At 47.6% G+C, this 27,999-nt stretch overlaps 1 protein-coding gene across 13 annotated transcripts in view; it reads left to right on the top strand.

The window, feature by feature from the left end:
* The first annotated feature begins 4,535 nt into the window (after positions 1 to 4,535).
* PNPLA1 (patatin like phospholipase domain containing 1) overlaps positions 4,536 to 27,999 on the top strand; it is a 55,575-nt gene continuing 32,111 nt past the window's right edge. For 6 of the 13 annotated variants that reach the window (XR_005021947.1, XR_005021944.1, XR_005021948.1 and 3 more), the window contains exons 1-2: positions 4,539 to 5,190; positions 26,705 to 26,937. Coding sequence is in view for 7 of the 13 variants with exons in the window: in XM_036870107.1 (XP_036726002.1) it covers positions 4,986 to 5,190; positions 26,705 to 26,937 (438 nt within the window). In the remaining 6 variants the exon portion in view is untranslated. Of the gene's footprint in view, positions 5,191 to 26,704; positions 26,938 to 27,999 lie in introns of all 13 variants that reach the window. The other 7 variants (XR_005021949.1, XM_036870109.1, XM_036870106.1 and 4 more) reach the window with 5 other exon arrangements.

Raw genomic sequence — 27,999 nt, 5'->3', positions numbered from 1 at the left:
CATTTTACTAGAAATACTGAATAGTCCTTGCATTAGTCCTGAGGTTTTCAGCAGCAAATATCAAATGCACATTGGCTTCAAAAGTAAAGGCATTCAATTATCTGATATAACAGGAAGGGTACAAATGGTTTGGGGGTTGGTACAGTCACTCAACAATCTCCTCAAGGACCCAGACTCTTTCTTTCTCTCTCTTCTGCTATCCTCAGTGAAGTAGCCAGCCTCCAAATTGTCCCTTAAGAATCCCCACTTTCTGGTCACATAGACCAACCCTGGCAAAATGTAGGAGGGGTGTGAATATGGCAGAAGGGATGGTTATCACTTCTCACAGTGTTATAAAAAGACTACGGCTTCCATTGGGGGTTCACACTCTCTATCCCTCTTATTCTCTCTCACTCCCTTGCACATCTCACTCTGGGAAAAGCAAGCTGTCATCTTGTGAGCAGCCCAGTGGAGAGGACCATGTGGTGAGGCACTGAAGCTTTCTATCAATAGCCACCTAAGAACTGATGCCTACCAGCAACCATGAAAGTGTGTTTGGAAGTGGATTGTTCCACCCCAGTGACCCTTGAGATGATTGCAACCCTAGCTATCAGCTTGACTACAACCCAATGAGAGACCCCGAGCCTGGAACTAATCCATTTCTGGGTTCCTAATGCTTGGAAACGGTGTAAGATCATAAACGTTTGTTATTTGAAGGAACTGAATTTTGAGGTAATTTGTGACACGGCCATAGATAACTAATACACTCAGTGTGGCTGTGGCTGCCTGTTTCCCCTGATGGGTACAAGATGGCTGCCATAGCTCCATCCTCCTTGTTCTCACAGGATAGCATCTCAGGCAGGAAGAAAGGGGGATGGGGTGAAAGGGGCTCTCCTTATGTACCTTTCTCCTTTTATCAAGGAGGAAAACCTTTGTTGGGAGCCACCCAGCAGATTCCCCCTTACTTCTCATTGGCCAAAACTGGGTCTTATGATGGACTCTAGCTGCAAGGGAGGCTTGGAAATCAAGTATCTAACCTTTCAGCTGCTCTGTAGGGAAGTGGGCAAGGAACAGTGGGCCAGGAATGCCTGCTGTGTAGCAACAAGTTATCTACCAGCCCTTCTCCCAGTTTCACTTTGTCTTTGTTTCCTTTTCTTTTTTTTTTTGGCCACGTGGCACAGCATGCAGGATCCTGGTTTCCTGACCAGGGATTGAACCTACACCCCCTGCTTTGGGAGTGCAGAGTCTTAACCACTGGACCGCCAGGAAAGTCCTGTCTTTGTTTTCACCTGGCATCATTTAACTTGTTCCTTCATACTCTGTATTCACAGTAACCAGAAGTTAGGCCTCCCTTAGATTCAGGTTAAACACTATTGGCAAGATTACTCATGGGCGATGCTGTGACCTTCATATTCTTTCACATCCAGAAACAACCACGTTCTTCACTCAATAAACATTTTACAAGATTTAAGTAAAGGGGGGTGCACCCTCAATGAAAAGCTAACCCAGAATCTCAATGCCATCTTTTTCCCCAAGAGATGTGTCCTGGGTGGTTTCACATATTTTATATTTAGGGAAACTCTAGGTTCTTCTATAAGTTCCTTTTGGGTTGTCTTGTTGGAATTGTGTGTGATAAGCAGTCTCAGTTTCTTGCATGTGATTTCCTCAGAGGCTGATGAGTCATAAGAGCAGCATTAACTTAGTGTAAAACACCTGAGAGGATTATGAGCCGACTTTAAAAATCAAATGCAGAAATGTCAGAATGTGGTCCTTTCTTGATGGCATCCACTTGGAGTTCTTAGGGCTTTGAGCATAATGTCAGGAACAATAGGAAATGAGACGAACCTTCTCAATCGCTTAACACCAAGGAACTGGATGGGCGAGTCCTGCGGCCCTCCCCCAGCCCTCCTCAGATGTATAGAATACTCTGCCAGGGACAGCGCGTGGGAACATGTTAACAGTTCCAATGGGGCCTTCCTAAGTGCAATCGTGAATTTCTAGTTTGCCTGTTTGCATAGAGGCTCTGCTGTACCTGCTGTGGTCTCCTGTCCCCATGGAACTGAAGACTATCTTTCCTCAGTGAGGACCATGGCCTAATCCAACAGTCAGGCCTGAAGAGCAAGGTGCCAGGGACCGAGTCAGGACACAGTGCTGTCTTTGAAAGGGTGGTGGGCCCCCAGCCTTCTCGAGGCCCTGCAGTCCATGTAGAACAAGTGGCCTTGCCTCCTATTTCACTGGGAATATCAAGATGACCGGGAAGGAGCATACCTGTCCAAGGTTGTCTTCCTTCAACATGACCCTGTGCCCACCTCCAACTGCTCATCCTTCTCTGCTACTCAATGGCAGGGGTCTCTGCCCTGTCTCTGGAGCCTTCCCTGCCTCTCCTCCAAAGCTCCAGTGTCCTTCTGTCATCTCAGACATGTCCTAAAGTAAACTCATACTCTATCCAGTTTCCCCAGCTCTGTCCCATTTTTCCCAAGACTGCCAAAGGCAGCCCCACCCCTCCCAGCACCCAGGCTGAAAATGAGGCATCAGCCATGACTCATCCTGCCCATCCAACCAGTCCCCAGGTCCTGAGAGTCTCTGAGGCAATGGCTTCATTAAGTTATCTTTTGTGAGCCGCCACCTTGGCTTGGCCACCAACATCCATAGGAGGATGCAGCACTATCCTCCTTCCTTATCCTCCAGCCTGTCTCATTGCCCTTCCAAGACTCTCCTGCCTGAGAACTCTCCTAGCTCCTCCTGCATGTTGCAAGTGCAAATGCATCTGCTGACCCCATCTTTCTACTCCACCTTTTCTCCCAGGTCCATCTGTTCCAGAAGCCTTGGCCCTTTCTGACCTTTGATAATGAGACACACCACGTGCCAGGCATTTTACAGCTATATTTTAAATTTTACAGTTCCTGTACAGCATAGGCATTATTGTCCCTTTTACAGACGAGGAAAACTGAGGCCTGGAGCGGTTACCACACGTCACACTGCCTATAAATAGCAGAGATGGGCTTCAACCCACGTCTGTCTGTTCCAAGGCCCTTCATCCTGTGTAACTGCCTGCCATCACACCCCTTCCCTCTCTGTAAGGACCTCATGCTGCTCTTGCCACAATACCCTCCCTCCTCCTTCCAGCTTCTTCAAACACCCCAACCCAGAGCTCTACCACATAGCTTCTCTGATGGTTCTAGCCCACGCCACTCACCCTCATCTCTTAACTTTTCTGGCAGGAATCTCAGCCCTGCACAATTTGGTACTTAATTATAGACTGCCTTGTATGGGTCTCTGTCTATTTCTCATTTGTCTGTCTTGTTCCCAAGAAGTGTAGGCGTCTGACTTAAGGGATGGGGCTTCCACTCCCTCCCATCTCCCAGGACCCCCAGCGCAGAGCTGGACAGGCCAACCGGATTTCCCAGGAAGGAGGCAGGGTCTCAGTGTTGCAAAAGCTGATTGGACTCCACCCAGCCCCACCCCCCCCTTCACCCCAGCCAGTCGGTTGCCTCAGATCTCTGTTTAACATACGTGAGCCTGCCCCGTGTGCGCATGCGCACACGTACACGCAAGCGCAGAGACACGGGCGAGCACGCGTTTTCTCTGTTGCAGACACATTTAGTTAGGAGTTCCCTTCTCAAACAGAGGTAATATACTTGGAACTACCTACCTGAGATAGAAAACCCCCTCCTGACCAATCACCGGGCGCTGCCCCCAATGTGAAATTCCAATACGGATCAGTAAGGCGGACAGAGTTGGTGGGAGCTCCCCAGGGCGGGTTCAGTATGGCTATCGCATCCTAACAGAGTATGGAGCTGGACTGGGGATTGGGCAGGGGACTCTGTGTGTCGATTCCAATTCTGATCCTGCCTCTAGGTGGCCTGGGGGGATGTTGAAGGAGGAGACGTGATTTGCCACTTTGCTGCTTTGCGACCTCCTCAGGCAATGAAATCTGCCGGTTGTAAGGAAGGCCCTCCTTGCCAGGGCCACGTTGCACAGCTCCAGAGGGGCATGACCAGTGCTCCCTGGAGCTAACCCTGGTCCCCCCGCCACCTCCCTTTGGGCTCCAAATCATCTCTCTGCCCTGACCCAGATGCCCCCATACCTGGCGTCCCAAGCTGTTCATCCTTGGGGTTAAATACTGGCATCTCAGACTTCTCATTTCAAAGTGAGAACAGTGCACAGTATGAAGCCCAAACAGAATGATCGAGATTCCAGATTGATTTCTTCTGGGACATTTAGGATACAGCATAAAGATTCAGGGCGTGGAGAGAGGGCACTGACTAAGAGTTAGTGTGTCAGTAAAGGGCCAAGGAGAAAAGAAGGTGGGAGATGGAGAGGCGGTGGTGGGTGGTGCCCCTGAAGCCAAAACTCTTTTCCTTTCCAACTTTGCTGGTGGCCAGTCCTAACGTGAATAAAAAAGTGAATAAGCAAAGGGGCACTTATGTAAGAAGAACAAATAAAAATAATTGTGTAACACATCACACAAAGCCTGGAGAAGGATCCCAGGGAAGGGCATCGCTGTGGAGGCATGGGTGCTCTGAGCCGTGTTTCCCTCTAAAACCAGAGCCAATTTGGCAGCCCTGCCCCTGCGGGAAGGGGATACCGTCCTCCTGGCGGGAGGTCAGTTCCTTTACTGTAGTGTGTTGGGGAGGGAGGCGCCATCCCATAACCATCGTTGGAGGTTTTGCAACCAGATGAGTGAACCCTTCGGGGCTGAAGGCTGAGCAGCGCGCGCGCAGGGCCAGGGCGCTGCTCACCCATCAGGGCTTCTTGCACCTCGTCCTGGGCCTGGGCCCTTTACCAGGCTTTGGGGCTGCCTACTGACGTAGCTCAACAGGCCCAGGCAGCTGCTGCCTGAGCCACCCATGGGTGTCCCAGCCGCCTGGGGAGAGACGGCCACATTCCAGGCTCCGGGCTGGCAGGGAGGCTTGGCAGTGAGTTCCGACAGGAGGGCAGCCTGCGCTTGGGCAGGCCAGCGCTGAGGGTTTTCTCCCCACCCCGGGAGGCCCCAGGCTGGAGAGATGGAAGAACAGGTGTTCAAGGGGGACCCAGATACCCCTCATTCCATCTCCTTCTCGGGAAGTGGATTCCTCTCCTTCTACCAGGCTGGGGCGGTGGATGCCTTTCGGGACCTGGCCCCCCGGATGCTGGAAACGGCCCATCGCTTTGCTGGGACGTCGGCAGGTGCGGTGATTGCAGCCTTGGCCATCTGTGGGATTGAAATGGGTAAGGCCTTTGTTCTAGGTTCCCTGGGGAGCCTCTGGAGGGATTCCACAAAGCAGAGCCTGAGGATGGCTTGGGGATGCTTTGGGGAACAAAGCCAGGCCTTCTGGGTGGCAGGAAAGGAAGAGGTGGGTCGAGTGGGACAGCATTTGAGGTTGGGGTCTGCTGGGTCCCAGTCTCTGACCCACTGGGTGAGCTTGGAACCCTTTCTCCCTCTCCCTCAACACCCTTACCTGCCATGCCCTTTCCCCCAAGGTCTGGGAGAGGGAAAAGCGGTATCTCTCTCAAACATCCTGGGCTTGGAAGTTACACCATGACACAGTCATATATTGGGGTGAAGAGCTTCTCCTGTGTGGCCTCGTTTAAAATGCAAATATCCTTGCGAAGGACAAATTGGCACGTTCATCATCTTGGTGGGGATGGATTCGTCAGACCACCTTCCAGGTGGCCGGAGGTGCAAGCCCTGGGGCTGGAGGGATGGCCAGAGGGGCCGGCGGAGGAGGGAAACTGGGAAGGAATATGGGAGATCTCACTTTGCCTCCTGCCCCACTAGTCCAGAGGGCCCAGAGGGAAGGATGGGACCACACACCCAGAGGCAGAAGCACCATCCCGTGGAAGGGATGGGCACGTTCCGAGCAGCCCCACACAGCAGGCCCAGACCTGGTCCCAGAGCAGCCCTGGGCTGCCTTGGCTTGGGGAGGGGGTGAGCATTTATTCGTCAGCTGCACTACCATTTTGTGCCAGCCTCTGTTCCAGGCCCTGGGGACAAAGTCCCTGCCCTCATGGAACAGAAATTCTAGAGCGAGGAGACACATAATAACCAACCAAAAAGTAGTCTCATAACGTCATATCAGGAAGTGGTAAGATCTATGAATAAAATTACAGCAGAAAAGGGTCAGAGAATGAAGTGAGGACTATTTTAGAAAGGGTGTCAGGGAGGCCATTTGGGAGGAGGTGACATTCAAGCAGAGACCTGAGTGAAACGAGAGAACAAGCCATTAGAAGATCAGTAAGGAAAGACTGTTCTAGGCAGAGGACCAGCTGGAGAGCCTGTGGGGTTGGGGAGTGGTGGATGAGGAGGAGAGAGGTGGTGGATAAGGCTGGAGGGGCAGGCAGGGGCTAGATCACGTGGGGTCTTGTAGCCGGAGTATGAGCTCTGATTTCACTCCGGGAGAGTGGGGAGCACAGGCTGCTGGGAGGGAGGCAAAGTGGGGAGGCAGCTAAGAGCACGCGATCCACAGGGATTGGATCCCAGTGCTGGCACTTCATGATGTGGACCTGGCACAAATTACTGGACGCTCTGTGCCTCAGCTTCTGCATCTCTCCAGCTGAGATTCTACTAGTATCTCATTCCCGGGGTTGTTAAAGGGTTAATGGAGCAAGTGAGTGACCTGCTTATCGCAGTGCCTGGCACATGGCAAGCACTTGGTACATGTCAACTGCCTGGTTTGGGTTGTTAAGGAACCCCGGCCGCTGGGGGGGAGTGAGATGGAGGGGGCAAGGGAGAAACAAGGAGAGCAGTAGGTGAAGGTTGTACGTTGAGACGAGGGATGGGCAGGGCAGGCGCCTGGGCAGTGAGGGTGGTGAGAAGCGGTTGGATTTAGGATACACTTTGAAGGTAGAGCCAGCGAGACTTGCTGAAGGGCCAGCTGCAGTGAGTGAAGAAGGGTGCGAGCAGGGCCCCTTCCTGCCTGGGGATCTGCGCTGGGTGGGAAGTCTTTGTTTTAAAGAATAATTGTAATGCCCATTTCCTGAGTACCTCTTTTGTGCAAGATATTTTTTTTCTAATAATTCAGAGTAAATTCTTTCTTACTGTACAGAATTCTCAAACAATGCAAAAGTATCTAGAGTTTTTTAAAAAAGCCTCTACTCACCTCCCCCTTGTCCCCAGTCCCACTTTCCCTCTTGTAGCCAGTAGAAGGGCTCTGCTTGGATCCTTCTAGATCTTTTTTTTTTTTTTTTTTGCCAAGACATCTGTGAATGTAGCAGTTGATGTTTCAGTCACACCATGGACCCCACTCTCTGGTCCTGGAGTCACAGAATCCTACCCTTGGAGACACCCTGCCTCTGGGAGTCTCTCTCTTTCCGGGTACCTGTGTCGCTCACCTGCTCCATCGCTGCCACCCTCCTCATGTCTTTACTTCAACTTCTTAGAATACACCATCGTCTTCATCCTCAGGCATTCGAGGACTTTCAGAATTAATTCAAGTCAATCGATTCAGTAAATACTGCCAAAAACTGACTTGGCCAGGCTGTGACCGATGTGGACAGCAGGCTAGAGGAACTCAGACCCATGAGAAGGACACCTGATGGCCGTGTAACCAAGGGCTGGTCCGTGTGCTGGACCGCATGCGTGCAATTGGGAGGGAAGGGTGACATGCGTGTGGGGCTTGCTCTTTTCACTCAGCAGCATGTTTATGAGATTGATCCACCTCATGTCAGTGTACTTCATTCCTTTTAACTGCCATGCAATTTACTATTAACCAGCACTTTCTCTGTATCAGGCACTGTTCTAACTCTTTGGTGTATTAATTCATTCAGTCCTCACAACAACCCTCTGAGGTGAAAACTATTATTATCTCCATTTACAGAGGAGGAAACTGAGTCAAAGAAAGCTTAAGTAACTTGCCTAAGGGGATACAAACAGTACTTGGTAAACCTGGTGTTTGAACCTAGCCTGGCCTTTAAGCCACTCTGCTTCTTGACAAAGCAGCGTCAGGGGGCGTGGATGCTAGTTGTATGGATACCAGGGTCAGGGAAGCTTCTCTGAGCAGGTGGAATTTGCACACAGACCTGAAGGAGGGGAGGGAGTGAGCCACAAGAATATCTGGGGAGAGCATTCAATGAACAGGGACACGTGACTTGTATAACAGGCTGTCTGTCATCAGTTAGAAACAGAACAAGAACCAGGACTCGGTCTCCTGACTTTCTTCAATCCTCTTTACCTCTTTTACCTCTTTCAGTGTTTATTCCATTAAGACTGTATCACGGTTCATTTAGTCATTCTGTTGATGGACACGGCCAAGTTTTTGTTGTTATAAACAACACTACAATGAGCATCCTTGTTTGTGTCTCCCAGGCCCACATGGAATGTTTCCCTAGGGTACATGTCACATGAAATTAACCAGACTTGGCTAAATTACTCTCCAAAGTGGTTGTAACAATTTAACTACTAGCAGCATATATGAGTTCTAATTTCCCCACAATGTCATCAACCCTTGGTACTATCAGACTGCAGAGTTTTTTTGTTTTTGTTTTTTTAGCTGTGCTGCGCAGCTTACAGGATCTCAGTACCCCAACAAGGGATTGAGCCCAGGCCATGGCAGTGAAAGCCCAGAATCCTAACCACTAGGCCACCGGGGAACTCCCAAGACTGCAGGGTTTTAAGTCAATCTGATCAATGTGAAATTATATCTCATTTTATTTTGCTTATTTAATCTGAACCTCCTGATAACTAGTGATGTTAAGCATCTCTATGTATTTATCGACCACTTGTGTTTCCTCTTCTGTAACTTACCTGCTCATGACATTTTCCTGTTTTTTCTACCATTATCCTTTTCTCTTCAACTTGTAGATGTTCTTTATATAGTCTGTACATGAATCATTTGTCAGTTATGGACATTGCAGATATCTTATCCCATTCCATGACTTGCCTTTTTATTTGACCATGTCTGTTGTTATTCAGAAAATTTCAGTTTTGATGCAGTCAGATGTATCAATAAATCTTTTCCGCTTATAATTTGTGTTTTTTAATATCTTTGTTGCAATGACTTCTATATTTTCTTTCAAAAGTTTTAAAGTTTTGCTCTTTCATATTTAAGTTCATCCATCTGAAATTTATTTTGTGGCTAGTTTGAGGTAGAAATAGAAGTTTTTGATTGTGATAACCAATTACCCCACACTATTTATAGGCAGCCCTTTCCACACTTGTTTGAAAGGTTGCCTCTGGCTTATTCAAGTTCCTGGAGTCCCAAGAGTCTGTCTCTGGAGTCTCTCTTCTCTTCTTTTGGTGAATTTGTCTATTTCTGCACCAAATCACACTGTTTTCATCACTATAGGCTTGTAATAAGGGGTACATTGTATATGGCAGTCGTCTTCTCCTTTTTCAGTTTCTTCTTCAAATATTGACTCTATTATTCTTAACCCTCTTTTTCCCCTATGTGAAAAGCTCTATTAGAATTTTGATTAAGATTATATCTTCCTGTTTATAATATAGTCTATCTATCTCTCTATTTCTTCTGGCCTTTTATTTTTTTTTGCCGTTCAATAAAGATTTTGTGTGTCTTTTCTTAGATTTATTAGTTTTTGTTGCTATGGGGAATGGGATTTTTTTTTTTTTTTTTTTTTGGCTGCGTTGGGTCTTCGTTGCTGCGTGTGGGCTTTCTCTAGTAGCGGCGAGCGGGGGCTTCTCTTCATTGCGGTGGCTCCTCTTGTTGTGGAGCATGGGCTCTAGGTGTGCGGGCTTCAGTAGTTGTGGCACGTGGGCTCAGTAGTTGTGGCGCATGGCCTTAGTTGCTCCACGGCATGTGGGATCTTCCCAGACCAGGGATCGAACCCTTGTCCCCTGCATTGGCAGGAGGTTTCTTAACCATTGCGCCACCAGGGAAGTCCCGGGATCTTTTTTTCTATGGCGTTTTCTAATCTAATTGACTATTGTTGATATAAAGGGATGTTGGTGGTTTTTGCTAAATGATATTGTTTTGAGCAACCTCATGAACATTCTTAATAGTTCTAAAAGTTTCTTGGTAGATTATCTCATACTTTATGTGTAAAGAATCATACTATCTGCATATAACTAGAGGTTTGTCTCTTTAAAAAAAAAAATTCTTGGGCTTCCCTCGTGGTGCCGTAGTTAAGAATCCGCCTGCCAATGCAGGGGGCATGGGTTTGAGCCCTGGTCCGGGAAGATCCCACATGCCGCAGAGCAAATAAGCCCATGCGCCACAACTACTGAGCCTTCATGCCACAGCTACTGAAGCCTGCGCGCCTAGAGCCCATGCTCCACAACAAGAGAAGTCACCGCAATGAGAAGCCCACGCACCGCAACGAAGAGTAGCCCTTGCTCACCGCAACTAGAGAAAGCCCGAGCGCAGCAACGAAGACCCAACGCAGCCAAAAATAAATTAATAAAATTAATAAATTAAAAAAAAATTCTTCAACATGTGGCCCCCAGGCCTCTGTCCTCCAGGCCATGCCCCCTCTTCTTGTTCCCAGTCTGGGCTTTTCTGTCCTCAGATTGTGTTTTGTTCTGTGGAAGCTTAGGCAGCAGTGGGTCCATCTTCTGGCCATGTGTGCCTAGTTCTGTGATAGGGCCAATTTGGGGGCATGTGAAAATGTTTATAAAACACTTAACCCAGTGCCTGGTTTTCATTAAAGATGCATTAGAGAATGAATGTTTGTTCACTCATTTATTCAGCTGAGGAGAGTTGGTCTCCCTGACAACCAGCGCGGAGATTCATGATTTCCAATTTGGCGCTAGGAACTTGCCTCACAACTGCATTTGCATAACTTTGAAAAATAATGTTGTCTTATCAGAGAATGGGCATTCGATGGACTTAAAACCCCATCCCCACTTAAGCTACTACTTGGCACCTTCCCCCGCTATAAAAACTGCATGGCAAGCCAATTATTCATTCATTCATTCATTCAACGAGTGTTTTTTGAGCATATACTGGGTCCTGCAGAGGATACAGTGATATAATACAAGATGAAACTCCACCCATGCCCTCAAAGAGCTTACAGTCTACTCAAACCCCAAGGTAGTAACCAAGTCGTTACAATACAAAAAGTTCCAACTGAATGTTAGAAAATTAAAAGGCAGAGGAGTGCAGGGGGAGGGAGCAGACAGCTCCCATCGTGGAAGGCCTCATGGAAGTGACATTTGAGCTAGTGCTTGAAAGGTGAGTAGAAATTTGACAGGTAGAGACAGTTTGGACAGGAGCCTTAGCTTCTAGCCAGGACGCTGCATAACGACAGGACAAAGTCACGTGGTGGGGAAATGTGATGTCTCCAGGGAATGGTGAAGAGTGCAGGTCCCCTGGTGTCAGGGGTTGATGCAAAAGTTTCAGAAAGGCAGCTTTTGACTCGGCAAGGGTTGTCCAAGGTGGGAAAGGGCTATTTTGGAAGCAGGGGAGCACCTGCCCTCCGAGAGGCCCACGGAGAGGCTGGGAAGCACCTGATTGCTACTGGTGAGTCTCCTTCATTTAGCTCGGTGACTGACAGGACCTGTCAACCTGAGGTCTCCAGCCTCCCAGACTGAAACCTACAGTGAGAAGTATTTTTTGTATTGAGACCCAGGGTGAACATAAATCTAAAAGAGAAGTTTCATGATAGAAACTTTACCATACTCTATGCTACAATTTTGATATTTTCTTCTAGTCATTAAAGAATTCTTCACTTAGTCAATGGTTCTCAATCTTGCACATCTGAATCACCTGGGAGCTTTTAAAACACCCACTGCCCAAGCTTCTCCCCCAAACTAATTAAATCAGGATCTCTGGGGATGGAACCCTGCACCAGTGTTTATTCAACTCCCAGGTGATCCTGGTGTGCAGCCACAGTTAAGCCCCAGTGCACTTTGCAAAGCTAAGATGTACTACCTCCCTGAGACGCCAGGACTGTATGACCAGGCGGTGGAAACGGGTCAGGCATTGCTTATGGAAACCTGTAAAATGCCCACCACAGTCCTGGACTAATGAAAATTCCGTATCTGATTATTAGTGGGATATGTATTTTTCCAGGATAGAGAGAAACAGTTTTCCTACAGTGGCTTTAGACTGGACTAGATTCTGTGAATTCCTCTGGCTGGGTCACAAATGAGGAAGACGGACCTTGGTTCAGGGGCTGGTCCATCCCTTGCCCTTAGCCCAAGCCCACATCCAGTCTGCTTTTCTGAGAAGCCTGTGGAGACCCATGGCTCAGAGATTCTACTGGCTGTTTTTCTTTTTCTATGGCTTTTAGTATATTCACAAAGTTGTGCACCCAACATCACAATCAGTTATACAACATTTTAATTATCCCCCCGAAGAAACCCCTTACCCCTTAGCTGTTAACATTCAATACCGCCATTCAAGTGTCTGACAGCCATTAATCTACTTTTTGTCTCTATAGATTTGCCTATTCTGGACATTTAATATACATGGAATCATACAATATTTGTCCTTTTGTGTCTGGCTTCTTTCACCTAGCATAATGTTTTCTAAACTCATCCATTGTAGCATGGGTCAGTACTTCACTCCTTTATATTGTCGAATAATATCCCCTTGTGTGGATATAATACATTTTTAAAATCCATTCATCAGGGAATGTACATTTGGGTTGTTTTTACTTTGGGCTATTATAAATAATGTCATTATGAACATTCATGTACATTTTAAAAACTTTAGATAACTTTTTTTTTTTTTGGCCATACCACACAGCCTGCGAGATATTAGTTCCCCAACCAGGGATTGAATCCATGCCCCCTACAGTGGAAGCGCAGAGTCCTAACCACTGGACCACCAGGGAAGTCCTTAAATAACTTTTGAAAACAGAAAAATTTCAAACATCTTGGAGAGAATAATATAATGAATCCTCAAGAACCCATCATCTAACTTCAACTATTATCAATACTTACCAACTGGGTTTCATCTGTATACTCCTAACCCTGCTTTGTTTTGTTTTTTTATATTATTTTGAAATAATTTAAAATCTGCATAGAAGTTGCATGTAACCTCACTAGGCTTTGTTTTCTTGCGGGAACATTTCGCAACATGTATCTCTGCAGGTAAGCACTGTGAGCCTGAGGAGAAGCCCAGGGGAGTGAGGCTGGTTGGTCTCACGGCACAGAATGGTTCTGGGAAGTACCAGCCTCAGTGGCTGTTCCCCTGCTGGGTGCGGGTAGGACAGGAGACTGAGCTGACTTTTAGCTGAGCTCATCAGGTGACTTTGTTTTGGCCTCTAAAATTAACTGTTTTCCAATACCTCTTACGCTGCCTGCTCAAAAAAGCCAACCCACCAAACACCCAAACTGCTAAATAAAGTATTAAAAGGGTGGGCCTGATGATTAGGGCTGGGATTGAGAGCTCTTCATGTCCACGATAGTCTCAGGGTGTGTCATATCTCTGTGCCTTTGCTCACGCTGTTCCCTCTCCCTGGGATGCCATCCCCTTTCTTCTCCCCCTGTGTTGCATCTCCCCATCCTCCAAGGCCCACCGCAGATGTCACCTCCTCTGAGAGTCTCTTGTCATTCCCGTCAGGCACTAAGTCCTTGGTGCTCCCACAGCTCGCTCTCGGAGAGCACTTGACTCAGAGACCAGAATCCCCCTGGGAAAGAGCACTTGCCTAGGAAGCAGGCTCTCTGGATTCTGAGAACAAAAGTGTCTACAGTCAGACTGTGAGCCTAGCTTGCCACACACATTATTTTCACGTGGTCTTTCAGAGTAGGGTTTAGTAAACAGGGAGGTGGTCTTCAAACCAAAGTTGGTCTGACCCCAACGTCCAAACTCTGTCCACCTTCCCTTTCCTCTTGCCCCAGGAATCCATTCAGCAGTGAGTGGCCTTGGACAGGCCACCCTGAGCCTCAGCTCAGCTACTGAGCAGTGGGTGGGAATAATGCCTGCTGAGCCCTCCCCACAGCTGGCTCTGGAATCAGCAGTGGGGTTGGCAGTGGTCCCTGGGAACAAGCTTTGCAAACTCGGATTGATACTGCAGTTGCACTGGTTGGGATAGCAGTGGCTCAACAAGACCCGAGAGCATTGCTCGCTCACGTGGCCTTTGCGCTCCAGCCCTCCAAGCCTGGTGTGGTGGCTCCACAGAATTAGGACCCAGGTTCCTTCCGTCATGTTGCTCACAGTCCAAGAGGGCTCCCCACCATGTCTGCATCCCAGCTAGCTGGGGAAGGAAAGGGGGGCACACTTCTTCCCTCTAAGGGCAGACCTTGAAGGTGACACACATCATGTCACCTCACATCCTATGGATCAGAACTTAGTTACATGACCACACCTGACTGCAAGGGAGGCTGGGAAATGTAGACTTTATTGTGGGAGGCCATGTGTCCAGCTAAAAATTGGAGGTTCAACTGCTAAGGAAGAAGGGGAGAATAGATACTGGGGACAATTAGCAGTCATTGTCACAATAGCTGTAATTGGATATGTGATGATGATGGAAAAACTCTGTCCCTGCCTGGGACCCAGACCTTGACTCCATAACCACCAGGTAAAATCCAGTGTGTTGGCTGGGAAGGGGCTCAGCTATGAACCATCAGCAGACTGCCCTCCTGGCGGCTGGCATGTGAGTGCTCCAGTCTTGCTAGAGGTCCTGGGCAGTGCCTCACGGCACCCGCTGTGTCCCCTACCTAGAATGACCTTCTGTTTTTCTCTCCAGAGATAACACCTCTTCCCGACATATCCTCCCATTTTACCCCACTGGATCTCTTTCCATGATCTCGAGTTTACCTATAGAATCTGTCCACCTACTCTAGCACTTGACAGTATCCTGTCTTAATTGTTTCAGACGCTGTGTCTCATCCCATCAACTAAATTGGTTGAGCAATCTGACATCTTACGGGTTCCATGGCTCCCACAAACTGCTGGTCCAACAAGAACTGCCTGATAGACTCCTGACAATTGCTGGTCATTGGGAAGTGTGACACTGAATGTGTCTTTGCAGCTTTTACTTTGGGGTTTACCTGATATGACGTATAATACTAGAATGTCATAGAAGGAAGGTCAGCGAGTCCAACTCCTCCACTTTATGGATGACTGTATTTAGACTTTGGAAGAGGAAGTGACTGGTTGGAAGTGGACCTCACTTAGGCCAGTGGTTTCCAAACTGTGTTCTGAGGAACCCCAGGGTTCTATGGGGGCCAAGGTGGGGTTAGGAAGGGTGGAGCAGGGGAGCAGGGAGAGGACACACATTGAAGCCCTGGGCCCTTACCCCAGCTTCAATGAGTACATCCCTGCTATTGTCCACTCTTTATAAAATTTCTCTTAAAGAAAGTGTTCCAATGATTTTTTTTCTGTGCCTCTCCTGATCTCCAATGATTTTTTTTTCTTTTTAAGTTTGAAAGCCACTGTTTGAGTCTAATCTACTTAGTGTGAAGACAGAGAAGTGAGGACCGGATTCTGGCTGAATTTACAATGATAAAATAGACCATTTGTCCAGTCACTCATTCTAGGTCCTAGGGATCTAGCACCGAACAAAACAGTCTGCCCTCATGAAGCTGACATGCTCTTTGTGAAATCAAGCCATAAATAACTAAACATCCAGAAAAATATCAGCATGCATGCTCAAAGAAGAAAATAAAGCAGGTGAAGGGTGTGATGAATGATCAAAGGGTAAAGTTTCAGGTGGGCTGGGTGGGGAGGCCCACTCTGAGGCGGAAGGAAGGGTGGGAGAGCCATGCACTCTGAGAGGGGAGTGTTCCAGGCTGAGATCAGCAGGTGCAACAGCCCTGCACACAGATGTGCTTGCATTCTCAGAAGGAAGACAAGCTGTCTTTCCGGACAGGAAGTGAGTTCCAAAAGGACCTTGCAAAGGAGCTGAGCGGGCCAGAGGACTAGTGGGGATCCCCACCCCACAAATGTGGGCACAGCAGGACTCGGCACAACTCCTCCCATGGAGGCAGGGGATACTACAGGTGTTTTGGTCTGCCTCCCATGCCTGGTCCAGTGCTGCCTTGGGCAGATCCTGCCGCCCCTCCTGAGGCCCCGGAGCCAAGTGTGGCTGAAGTTATTGTCATTGGCAGGTGGCTCAGGTGTGTTCTGGGTAGTGGACCCACTGGGGCCTCAGGGGCGGATGCTGGGAGGATGACACTGCCTCTGTGAGAAGCTTGACTTTGATGACTTCTTTCCTCAGTCACCCGTGTGCCTGTCTTTGTCACTCAGTTGAGGGACAAGACACCCCAGGGTTGATGGAGAACTCATATCCCAGGAACAAGGGGGACTGGGCTGGTGTTCCAGCTCTGCCACTAATCACTGTGGGTCCTCCGCCCACCGGTGACCTGCCTTCCCCTCAGTTTTCCCATCTGTAACTTGGGAGTGGGGACACATCCCTTGGACATTACGGTGAGGGACAAAAGAAGTCATGGATGTACCTGGCAAAGTGCCTAGCAAATATTCATCACAAAATGTTTTTGATGAATGAATGTTGAATAAATGGATCAACAAGTGAAAAGAAAATGATCTTGAAATAGAAAAGCATAGGTAATGCAGCAGTTTTCAAACTTAACTGAAGAACATCCTAGAGAAGTCATTAAACTTATTAAAACAGACTACTGGACTCCAACCTGGTCTGGTTAATATTTTTTAATACTTTAATTGTGAGCTCATCTGCACAAGGACTTGGTTTTTCTATGGGAATTCTGTGTGGCTTGGGCGGTGGAAGGACTGTCTGAGCTGGTTTGCTTTGGCCCTGGCCAGGCACCCAGGGTTATCAGCAACTCAGGACCAATTTTGATGGTAATCACCCTGCAGGTTGTGTCAGTTCAAGCTCTAAACCACAGGTGATACAGGCTTGGGGCTTTGCGTTTTTATGGGAGACTTTGTGTTGTTTCACCCAGAGCCCTGCTCAGAGACAAGCCATTGGCACGTTTCATTGGCCCAGCAGCTGTTGGAGGGTCCCGGCTTTAAGCAGCGTCTCAGTTCAACTGCCCCTCACACAGCCCAGAATGACAGGCCCTGTGGCTGCCAGTTTCTGGTCTAATAATCACAGCATCAGCTTTCTCTCTCATGGCACTGGCTTTCAGTTCCTTCTTCATTTCTGCTCTTTCTTGTGAAGTCAACCATGTTTCATGATTTTATTTTATATCATGCTCTTTGTTCTGGTTGTTGTTGTTGTTGATGATGATGATGATGATGATATTGTTCTTAAAGCTGGAGAGGTTCCTTTTTAGCTTAGCACTCTATTACTGGAGCTAGAAGTCTCTCCAAAGTTCTTTAAGACATGAGTAGAACCACCAGTTTTTCCTGTTGCAGGCGTGTGTGTGTGTGTGTGTGTGTGTGTGTGTGTGTGTGTGTGTGTTGCCCAGACATAACCTGAAGTTCAGCCCAGGCTGCTAGGTGCACTTTCAGAATCAAAATGTCCTCATCAAAAATCATTCCCGGAGTTCTTTATCTGCCTGAGATGACACCGTTTTCTGTAGAATGAACTCTGCTCTGATTCACATCTTCGTGTCACACTAATAATACTATTTATCAGGCGCTTGGAATGTGCCAGGTACTTTGCCCAAAGCTTTGCATGAACCATTTACTTTTATCTTCTCACAATCCTATCAATTAGATACTTTTTTTATACCTATTTTACAAAGTGGGAAACAGGCGTTCAGAGAGATTAGCTAACACAATGAGCCAAGGCTGGAATCTTTCTTCATTTCTACATTTCTATATCCTCTCTAATCATGATTTCAGAATTGCTTTGCAAGCAACACTCCAGCTTTCCTACCAGACTCCATGGGCCAAGCAATCATTTGCACATTGGTTAAGAAAGTGAGATCAAATGACATGATGTGTGCAAAAAAAAAAAAAAGTTTTTGTAAAATGTACAGAAATGACATTGCTGGGTGGTCGTGGCTGTACCTCCTACTACTGTGATGGAATCAGTATCTGTCAGTTCACTGAAAGTAACTTGTGTTTTACATGTTTAACCTCTCAAACCAAAGGGATAAAAATTTATTTTACCCAAACGATTCCTTGGACTCAAGTAGAAGACAACTGAATGGAAAATCGAATGATACTCTGAATGTGTTGGTTACACATTAGAAACATCTAACTATTTGGAAAGCCAGTCATGCAGGTGACCTATGTTGATTCATTCCTCTTAAATCAGCAGGTGTTAACTGAGCCCCTGCCGAGTGTCTGACAGCCTTGGTCGATCTATGGGTTTTTTTCACTTTTTTTTTTTTGGCCACACGGCATGTGGGATCCTAGTTCCCCGACCAGGGATCGAACCTGTGCCCTGTGCAGTGGAAGCACCGAGTCCTAACCACTGGACTGCCAGGGAATTCCCTGTTTTTTCTTTCTTTCTTTTTCTTACTTTAATAATAATTAATTTGTTATTCTGGAATAATGATAGATTTACAGAAAAGTTGCTGAGATAATACAGATAGCTCCATACATCCTTCACCCAGTTTCCCCTAATGTTGCCATCTTATATAACCACAGTACATTTGCCAACCCTCAGACATTAATATTGGTACATTAGTATTAACTATAGGTTTCACCAATTTTTCTACTGATGTCCTTTTTCTGTCCCAGAATCCAATCCAGCATCCCACACTACATTTGGTGGATCCATTTTTAGTCCAGCTCACTTAGAGAGTATTAAAATAGCGATGTTTTCTTTGCTTCTCTTTGGGATCAAATTCTAATTCCATTTCTAATTCTACAGGGAAAAGAAGCAGACAAATGATAAACAAATCTCCAGGCTGGTTTGACTCTCATTTGAATTAGGAGTTGACTCATCAATCCTGAGGGTAACTCACCTCTGTCCTCCTGAGACGAACATGTAAAGAAAAAGCTCCTCTTCAGCCCCAGCTCAGGGTCTCGTGTCCATTAATGGAGGGGCAAGAGTTAGGACCAGGCTTGACAGAGCAAACTGCTCGGTCAAGCCCCAAGTCCGGCTGAGTCACTGAAGAATTCCACCTTCCTGACCACCAGTTGGGAAGAGTCCCAGCAGTCCAATAGAGAAGATACTCTTTGATCTCCTCCTTCAGTTCATTCATTCTTTACCATTCATTATTAATTTATTCAGCAAACATTAAGTCCCTACAGTGTGCCAGGTACTGAATTAAGTGCTGGGGGTATAACAGGAGCAAAACAGAAATATGGAACATTAAATAGTTCTTTAATTTATTCTTGAATACCTACTAAGTGTTCAACACAGAGCTAGGTTTGGCCACCCCTCGAGGCATCTTAGTTCCCCGACCAGGGATCGAACCCGTTCCCCCTGCAGTGGCAACAAGGAGTCTTAACCACTGGACTGCCAGGAAAGTCCCAGGAGAAGGGTGTTCTTGATACAGGTCCTGTCCTCAAGGAATGCACTAGCCAGAGAGACAGGACAGACCACTGAAGGCAGCCTGAAATAAATGGTGCAGACGGTACGGGGAAAGAGAGAACTAACAGCGAGGGTGATCAGGGAAGGCTTTAAGGAGAAAGCCCAGATCTTAAGCTGGGCTTTATGGTGAAGTCTGCATAGATAGGAAAAAATAAATAAGTAAATAGAAGTTGTGTAGCAGGAAGAAAAGCAGGATTGTGCACTTTGTGTTTACCGGTGAGAGAAGAGATTAGCCTGGCTTGAGAAGGGTCTCTGGGTGTGCAGACAGAGGAGCGTATGTTTGAAGATGTGATTTGAGTTCTGTTGCTCTAAAGAGAGTCTTCCTGTCTCCCAGGGACATCTGAGCCCTTAGGAGATGTGCCTAAACTAAGTCCTAGAAAGGCAGATCCCAAGAGCCTTTGTAGAGCCACCCCGCTCCCCCTACCTCACCGTGGGAACTGGAGGCTCTGGAGTTGAAGGGCGTGTCCCTGGTGGAGGCAGTGAGCTGTGGTGGAAAGAACACTGTCTTTGGGGCCCTCAGGAGTTGGAGGCCTAGCTCTGCTGTTTTCCAGTGTGTGACCGTAGCCAATCTACTGGCTGAGCTTCTGTTTCCTCATCTGTAAAGAGGAGATAGCCACAGTACCTACCTCAAAGGGGTGTCATGAAGATTACATGAAACTATGAGGCCTCAGAACCTGGCACAGCACCTGGCACCAAGGAGGTACCAAAGAGTGGTAGTCAGTAAGAGCAGTAAACAGCTGGTGGGATCGAAACCTGTGGTTCCATGAGAACTTCAAGACTCATGTAACGTAGACGGAGGTCTATGTAGGTAGGTAGGTAGGTAACAGACCCCACCAACTGAAGTCTTGGACAGCTGGGGCAGTGAATACTGCCAGTCAGCAGAAATGAACTTCAACTATCAGTGGTTCTGAAAGAGGGAGGCATGGGCATTCCTCTGTAGTGGTCCCCTAATTTGGGCAAATCTCAAATGAGGAGGTGCTCTGAGATGGTCTTTTCTCTTTATAGCAGAGGCTCACCTGGAGGTCCCCTGACCACATACACACAAACACACACACACATATACACTAAGACTGTAGAGTGACTAGTTCACAACATTTGCATTATCCCAGTGTCCCCTCAGTAGTTCAGGGAGAGTCTGTAGGGTAGGATAGGCTACAGCCTGGAGGGGCGCAGTATTGGTTTCTACCTTGGAGCAGAATCCCGAATGGACTTCTGGGTCCACCAAAGAAAACAGAGAGAGAAGAGCAGGGGCAATGGCCCTGAGAACTTTGTGAGGTTCCAGAGAACTTTCTAGATACATTCTCTCTGCCTGTTTCATCTCAAGGTAATCAGTAGATCCTTCAGTGGAAAGTTGTGGAGATTGTGTCTAGATTCTGGGGGAGAGGCACACGGGGGCTGAGTGAGGCCCCAGGCCCTGAGAAAAAGCTCCGAGGGCACCTTGACAGGAATCCAGGTGAGGAACCAGTGGCAGGCACTGCTGTTTCCATGGCAACCTGATGTAAGATGATTTGAACTTTTTACACCAATTTTTTGGTAAACTCTTATGGTTAGAAAAAGGTGTCTGTGGAATATTGTTATTATCCATAAGAAGTATTGTTTTTGTTTATTGTTTTTTGTTTTACTAAGTGCTTACGAAGTCAGAGTTGTTTTGCTTTTGGCTAAAGCCAATAATGCATTCAGAACAGAGAAGGAAAATGTGAGTTTTGTCATATATTCTAGTTCCAGTTTCTGCTAACATAGACAGCATGACCTAGGGTATATCCAGCCTTTATTCATTTCTCCATTTAGCCAGCTAGCCAGCCATCCAGCCACCCATTCAGCCATATTTATTGAGCTCAACCTTTATCCTGAGCTGGGTTTTTACCTGTAAAATGAGAGAATTAGTCTGGTTTAGTATTTTTGACCTAGGCTCCTAGATCCTTAGGAGTTTCAGGGCTGCGCTTTCAGGGCCTTCTTTCCTAGGGTTGGCTGGGGCAATTGGGCCTGAGACCCCACTTGCCTTCAACCCAGAACAGCCCTGTTTTTAGTTGTTTTGTAATACACATTAGGTTTTCATTTGAGATTTCTTTTGAACGGAGGCTCCTTGGCTGAAAAATCGCTGCCCCGGAGGGTCTCTATGGAACTTCCAGTGGTGCAGGGGTGACACTGCAGCTTCAAGCCAATTTTTTTTTTCAATCAGTGCCCTTGCAGTGTAGGATTTAGAAAAAAAATGGTGAATCAACCAGTTCCCCACCCCCCTCCCGCGCAGGGGCTCGCTGTCTCTGTGAGGATAAACTGAGATTACAAGTGCGAAAACCTGCTTGGGTAAACGACTGTTGTTAAGATAATACTAATAATAATTATCATAGTGGAGTCGGGCAGTCAAGATATACCCACAGGGAAATACAGCCTATAATTCAGCCTACAAGTAGGGATCAGGTAAAAGCAGTTGACTCCCAGGGTCTCCACACAGGGACTCGGAGAATTGCATGGCTTTCCTGGGAACGCGACTCTGCTCGCCAACGCCTCCACAGAGGCTGCTGAGCCCCCTGATTCCCCGGTGCCCACCGCTCCCGCAGGTGGGGGAGCAGGGCCGCAGTGAGAGGGGCCTCACGGTGATTGGCTGAACTGGAAGTTGTTGCTAGGCTACCAGTCCGAGGCAGACTGGGGCCTCTAGTCCCATCCTCCACTGCAGATTCATCCTGCACAGCCAATTTAATTCGGGCACCCTGTGAACGAGATCCCCAGCAGTTTAAATTGTCAGCTGCCAAGTGCCCATCTTTCTAGGATTTAACACTTAGCAAGAGGCTACATGAGGGACGGAAAGAGAAGCCCTGTTTTTACACTCTGGGTCACCTTGAATAGCTTCTTCTCTCTCTGGGCTGCAGTGTCCTCCCTTGATTTCTGATTTCATTCATTTATTCATTATTCATGCATGCATCTATGTTTATTAAGTACCTGCCATGTTCCATGCACTATATCAAGTGCTAGGGACAAAGGGATGAATGAGATGGAGGCCATCCTTGCCCTCATGAAGGGGGAAACATTACGCACTGAAGCATACAAGTGAGATAAACACATATCTATTTCCTTCCTTCCTCGTCAATTTTACTAAGCCCCCCTTTTCCCCTACTAAATCTGTAGGGTCCCCCAAGTTGACAGGGTAAGGAGTGCTGCTGCCAACCATGCCTAAACTACATTACACGTCACCCACACCCTTACCACTCCCTGAAACCGGGGTACATCCTCTCATCTCCACAGTGCTTTTACTTTGTTCTCTTGAACCCACAAGTGAGCCTCAGTGCACCTTGATAAAGATGTGGGGCGGAGATCATTGTCCCCTGTTCAGATGAGAAAGCTGAAAGCCAGAAACATCAAGAAGCCCTATCCATGGTCACATGGAGAATTACTGGCATAACCAGTATTGAGCACTTACTATGTGCCGGCTCTTAAAAAACTATCTTCCTCATAACCACCCAGTAAGGTAAGTATTATTATTATTCCCATTTTATAGGTGGCAAAATCGAGGCTGGAAGAAGTTATTTGACTTGCCAGTGGTAACCCAGATAGTATGTGGCAAAGCTGGGATTTGAACCAAATCTCCCTGGCTCCAAAGCCTGAGCTTTTTCCAAGAAATGGGTCTGGTCACAGAAAAGAGTCTCTGAGTGGCTGACACTGGAGTGGCTTCCACATGCCCTTCAAAACCTCCCAGTCCCAGGATCTTATTTAATTTCCTGCTGAAGTTCTTGGCACAATAGGCTCGTAAAACCTGGTGAACTGGCCACATTTATCGATATAGTTAACTCTGTTATCTATCCATCTATCTGTGATGATCTTGCCTTCAAGTTTTTATTGCGTAATTAAGTCAAGTAACTCTTCCCTGTAAGCATCTCCATCGCTTGCTTTGTTGGGTTTTTATTTTCCTATGTTCATGTACTGAACAAACACCGAGCACCCACCAAATGTTGTGGGAGGTTTAGTGGGTGTAGGTGAGTGGGGCCCATCCCTCCCCTTGAGGAGTTCCCAGCTTAGAGCAAAGTTTCTGAAGGGTCTTCCATGGGCAAAGTGCAGTGATAGGCCATGGAGAGAGGAGGACCACAAACACCTGCCCTCAGAGAATCTCCTGGGTTTGGGAGACAGACCCGCAATTAGATTATAGAAAGGTGTGAAAGGAGGTGGGAGGGAGCAGAAGTGGATGTGGTAAGTGTGGGCTGGGGGTGGAAGCAGCCCGCCTTGAGTTCCCACAGTGCTGCTTTTAAATCCCAACTTGCTCTGGCCACTGTGGGACACTGTGTCTCAGAGCCCAGCAGCCTGCAGCTTGGAAGGAGGCCTTTAAATGGGAGAAGGTGCTGGAAAGAACAGAGATGTGTAAAGAAACAAGCTAAATTTATCCTTCCTCGTAGACCCCCAGCAATTGCTATGCTTAACACCTGACTTTCTATCAACAGAGACTTGTTTAACCAGAAGGTTAGTTGTTTTTCTCTGAGAAAGAGACAGAGAGAGAGGGGAAGAGAGAGAGAGAGAAAGAGATAGAGACTCTGAAGACAGAGATGCACAGAAAGACACCTGAGGAGAAGCAAGGAGAGACAGAGATAAAGGCATCCTTTGGTACACAGCCCCGGTGAGCAGCAGGAAAGAATACTAAACTGGGCACCTGAGTGGGAGAAATCAGGCAATCTCCCACCCCCTTCCTCCCTGGCTACCTTGCTAATTTCCAGATAGCACCATTTTTCAGATGTAAGTATATAGGAGATGTCTGTGTTATCTTGGCCACTGCTTTGTCCCTGTCACCCGCTACCACCCCTATATAGCTGAGAGTTGACTGTAAGTGGATAATATACAAAAGCAATGATTTAGATAAGTATTATAAGACTAAATATGCATGCCTTTGACCTAACATTCCCACCTCCAGGAATTTATCCTACAGAAAATAATTAAGGACACAGGCAAAGAATTTAGCAAGAGATTATTCATTGCAGCATTGTTTAGAAAAGCAAGGAAACTAACTAAATAGCCAACCCCTGTTGGGGACCTGCTCAATAAATAATGGTATAACCTTACAATAGGTGTCCATACTGCTTGTAAATTGGGTTATAAATGGTTACTTATTGATGTGGAAAGACATGATTTATTAGGTGAAAAAAGCAAGTTACAAAATAGTGTATACAGTGTGACTCCATATAAGTATTCTCATAAGTAAGAATAAATATAAAATATATAGTCTAGGAAGACATAAACCGAATGTTAATCTCTGGGTGGATGGATTCTAAGACATTAAAATTTTTTTCTTTTTGCTTATCTGCATTAAAAAAAATTTTTTTTCCCACAATGAACATGTATTTCTTGTGCAATGAGGACAAATTTCCTTCCAGTGGTCCCAGCAAGCACCTCCTGCTGGGAGTCCAGGAGTGTACGGGCAAGCTGAATCAGGTGCTCCTGGCTCTGAGGCATTGTGGGAAAGGCCACCAACCCTTGTGAGGCCACTTCAAGCTGCTCATTAAGAATTTCCAAAACAGCAGGTCCCCACCCTGTTTCCACTCCCCATCCTGACTGGTCTTACGAGCAAGAACTCAGTGACCCAACACCTTGGTATCAAAATGCTCAGTTGCTTCATAACCGACTGGTGGGTTGGCTGCCGCCCTCCCTTGAGGCAAAACAGTTTGTACAAGTTGGTACTTGGTAAAGCTAACCTTGCTAAAACTGCGGGGCCTTCCCAGCTAGCCAGGAGCACCCTCCCCTGTAAGGGAGTGATGGCTAAAGCGCTGTGTTGAGCAGCTCAGCCCCTACTACACAGAGACAGCTGTGATTCTGAATGTTGGAGAGAAAAAGCCGTCACCATGGCAACCCAGGCTCGCTCAGCCTCTGGGATAAGTCCAACACTCAGGGAAAGAAGGTGGAGTCTGGAGTCAGAACAAATACTGCCTGGCTGTCTGACCTCGGGTAGGACACTTAGCTTTTCTCTGCCTCAGCTTCTACACCTATAAAATGATATGAAAGTTCCTTATCTTACCCGCTCCCCGGATTAATGAGGAATAATCTGTGAATGGTAAAATGCAAGAGGAGTAGAGCATCCCTAGCTTTGGTTTGTCCCCAGATTGCTGTGTGTGACCTTGGGCAAATCACTTAAACGTTCTGTGCTTCAGATGCTCTATTTGTAAACAGGAAAGTAATGTGCACTGTGATGGCTTCTCAGATTTATTGTCAGGTGCCCATGAGAATCCCAGAATCTCAGGTTTGGAAGGAATCTTAGCCCTTACCACGCATGCAGGAATCCCTTTGATAAGTTCTTTGACTGAGGTACTTGTCCTGCCTCTGCTTGGTTACCTCCAGTGGCAAAGAGTTCATGACTGCACAACTTCCCAGGTAGCTCTTGCTGCATGACACTAATTGTAAGAAAGTTCTTCTGTATATGATGTTTTACAATTGAATATTTGTTTAAAAAATTAGCAGTTCTTTTCAGAGCTATTTCTACTCCTGATTTTCCCAGTGGGTTTGCACAAGGTAGAAATTAGCAGCAATTGGCCAGAGGCAGGTACAGGCCCAGCTCTGAAAGCTTTTAGCTTACTGTAGCAGAAGGAGTATGGGTTCCGGGGTCACACACTCTAGGTTAAAATCCCACTTTGTACACTTACTAGATGGTTGACCTTGGGCAACTTATATTAGCTCTCCGAACCTCAGTTTCCTGATCAGTAAATGGGGACAGAAACACCTACCTCACAGTATTGCTGTGATAGCACTTCTTATTAAGCTTACAACTCTAACTTCCCTGGTAGAATTCTGGGGATTGTGGGGGGCAGGTGGGTTACACCTTCCTCTGCCAGCCCTTGGACAACGCAGCTGCCCTCCAAGCCCCATCTGGCACGTGTAGGCCCTTATGTGCCCAGGCTGTGCTCCTCTCAGAAGGAGACAGAAGGTTTATCTCGCCCTCCTGGGAACCCCTGCAGCACAGCTTTGGGTCTGTAATTTAGGGCCTTCTCCCTCTCAGGCCTGTACCAGGGGCCATAAAAGGAAGATGATGCAATGGCTTCAAGACCAAGTTCACCCCTCCCTGTAATTCCCCTGCCTCAAGGTCAGCAGCCCCACAGACTTCGCCAGCACTAAGCAAGCGTCCCAGGGTGGGTGTCACTTGGTGAAGGCTTTCAGCCATATTTAATGGGAATCTCATATGGGGCCAAAAGCCTCTAAGACTCGAAAGAATGCAGTCTGGTGGTGGACTTCAGGCATGGTGATAGGGAAAGCTATCTGGGGTAGAAAAGTGGTCCTCTGCCTCAATAGGAAGGAGTCAGGACGCCTGACTAGCTGTGGGCTCTCTGGAGCCAGTGACTTCGTTCCTCCATGCCTTGCTTCCCTTGTGTGCAGAATGACAGGTTGATGCCTGAGACCTTCCCTGCATCAGAATTATAGGTCTCCCCATTTGTTGGATGCAGGATGAGATGGCGAAATCGCCCTTGACCTCTTTTTGCCACGGGGGCCGCTGAGCTCCCGCTCCTCTCTGCTTCCTCCACAGATGAGTACCTCCGAGTCCTCAATGTGGGTGTGGCCGAGGTGAAGAAATCCTTCTTGGGGCCCTTGTCCCCGTCCTGTAAGCTGGTGCAGATGATGAGGCAGTTTCTGTACCGGGTCCTGCCTGAGGACTCCTACAAGGTCGCCACGGGGAAGCTCCACGTGAGCCTCACCCGGTTCACGGATGGAGAGAGTGTTGTGGTTTCAGAATATACATCCAAGGAAGAGCTCATCGAGGCAAGGGGGCGGGACCTGGGAATAAGGGTGGGGCCAGAGAGTGGGGCGGGGCCAGGGATAAGGGCGGGGCCAGGGGGTGAGGGCGGAGCCCAGGGAGTTGGGGCAGGAAAGGAGAGGCTGGCTCTGCTTCTCTTGACGGGCCTCTGGGATGGTCCACTTGTCTGCCTCACTTCCTTCCTTCTACTTTCTGCCTCCCTAGTTTTTCCCTCCCTTCACCCTCCTGGCATCTATCTCTCTGTGTCAGGCACGCCGTTAGACAAGATGGACCCAGAGACGCCAAAAACTAATCAGACTTGCTCACCATCCTACACTTCAGCACTCAGAGTCTGCCTCCTTTTGCCTCTGTCTTGCCCTCTGCTCTAATCCTGCAGCTTCTCAGAGGCCCGTTTGTATTACCAACAGAGGTCCCATGGCTCCTCTAGGGCCTGGACTTCAGTGTTTCCCCACTAAATTACTCCCAGTTTGTGGGAACAGCTTCCCTCTGCCCCCTCTCTTCCACTGGTCCTTGATAAAAAGGATTGTGTTATCACTAAATGGGTTAACACTTAGGAAAGGGGATTCTGACAGTGCACTGTTCTAAGCTCATTAATATATATTTTAGTTATGACTTATTATTGCTGGAGAGTGCTGTGGATATGTCCAGTTTTCTTTCAGGACAAGAGCTGAGCTGCATGACCCTCCACCCATATTTCCACTCCCCTCCCCTCCTCTGAATACAAGACCCTCGCCACCCATCCTCACATCCCCACACTGGCATGGCCTTGACCCTGGGGGTTGGGGATGAATAGGCAGGGACATGGATATCTCCTCCAGCTACCTCATGTCCCCTGGGTTTATTAGCACCCAGCTCTTCAAGACTTTTCTCTCCCCAGCCCTCTCCCACCACCTCCCACTCTTACCCATGCCAACCAGAGCAAATCACACAAAGCAGGCCTCTGTGTCTGCACCTGCCATGCCTCCTGCCTCGTGCCGGATGCCCTTCCCTCCCTCCCACCCCACTTCACCTGCTTGGTGAGACTCCAGTCACTCCTGCCAGGGAACTTTCCTTCATCACCTGCCTGC

This window comes from Balaenoptera musculus, chromosome 11 (assembly GCF_009873245.2).
Source record: "Balaenoptera musculus isolate JJ_BM4_2016_0621 chromosome 11, mBalMus1.pri.v3, whole genome shotgun sequence".
Lineage (NCBI taxonomy): Eukaryota > Metazoa > Chordata > Mammalia > Artiodactyla > Balaenopteridae > Balaenoptera > Balaenoptera musculus.
The sequence above is the reverse complement of the archived record's forward strand: the minus strand, read 5'-3'. Positions and strand labels throughout refer to the sequence as shown.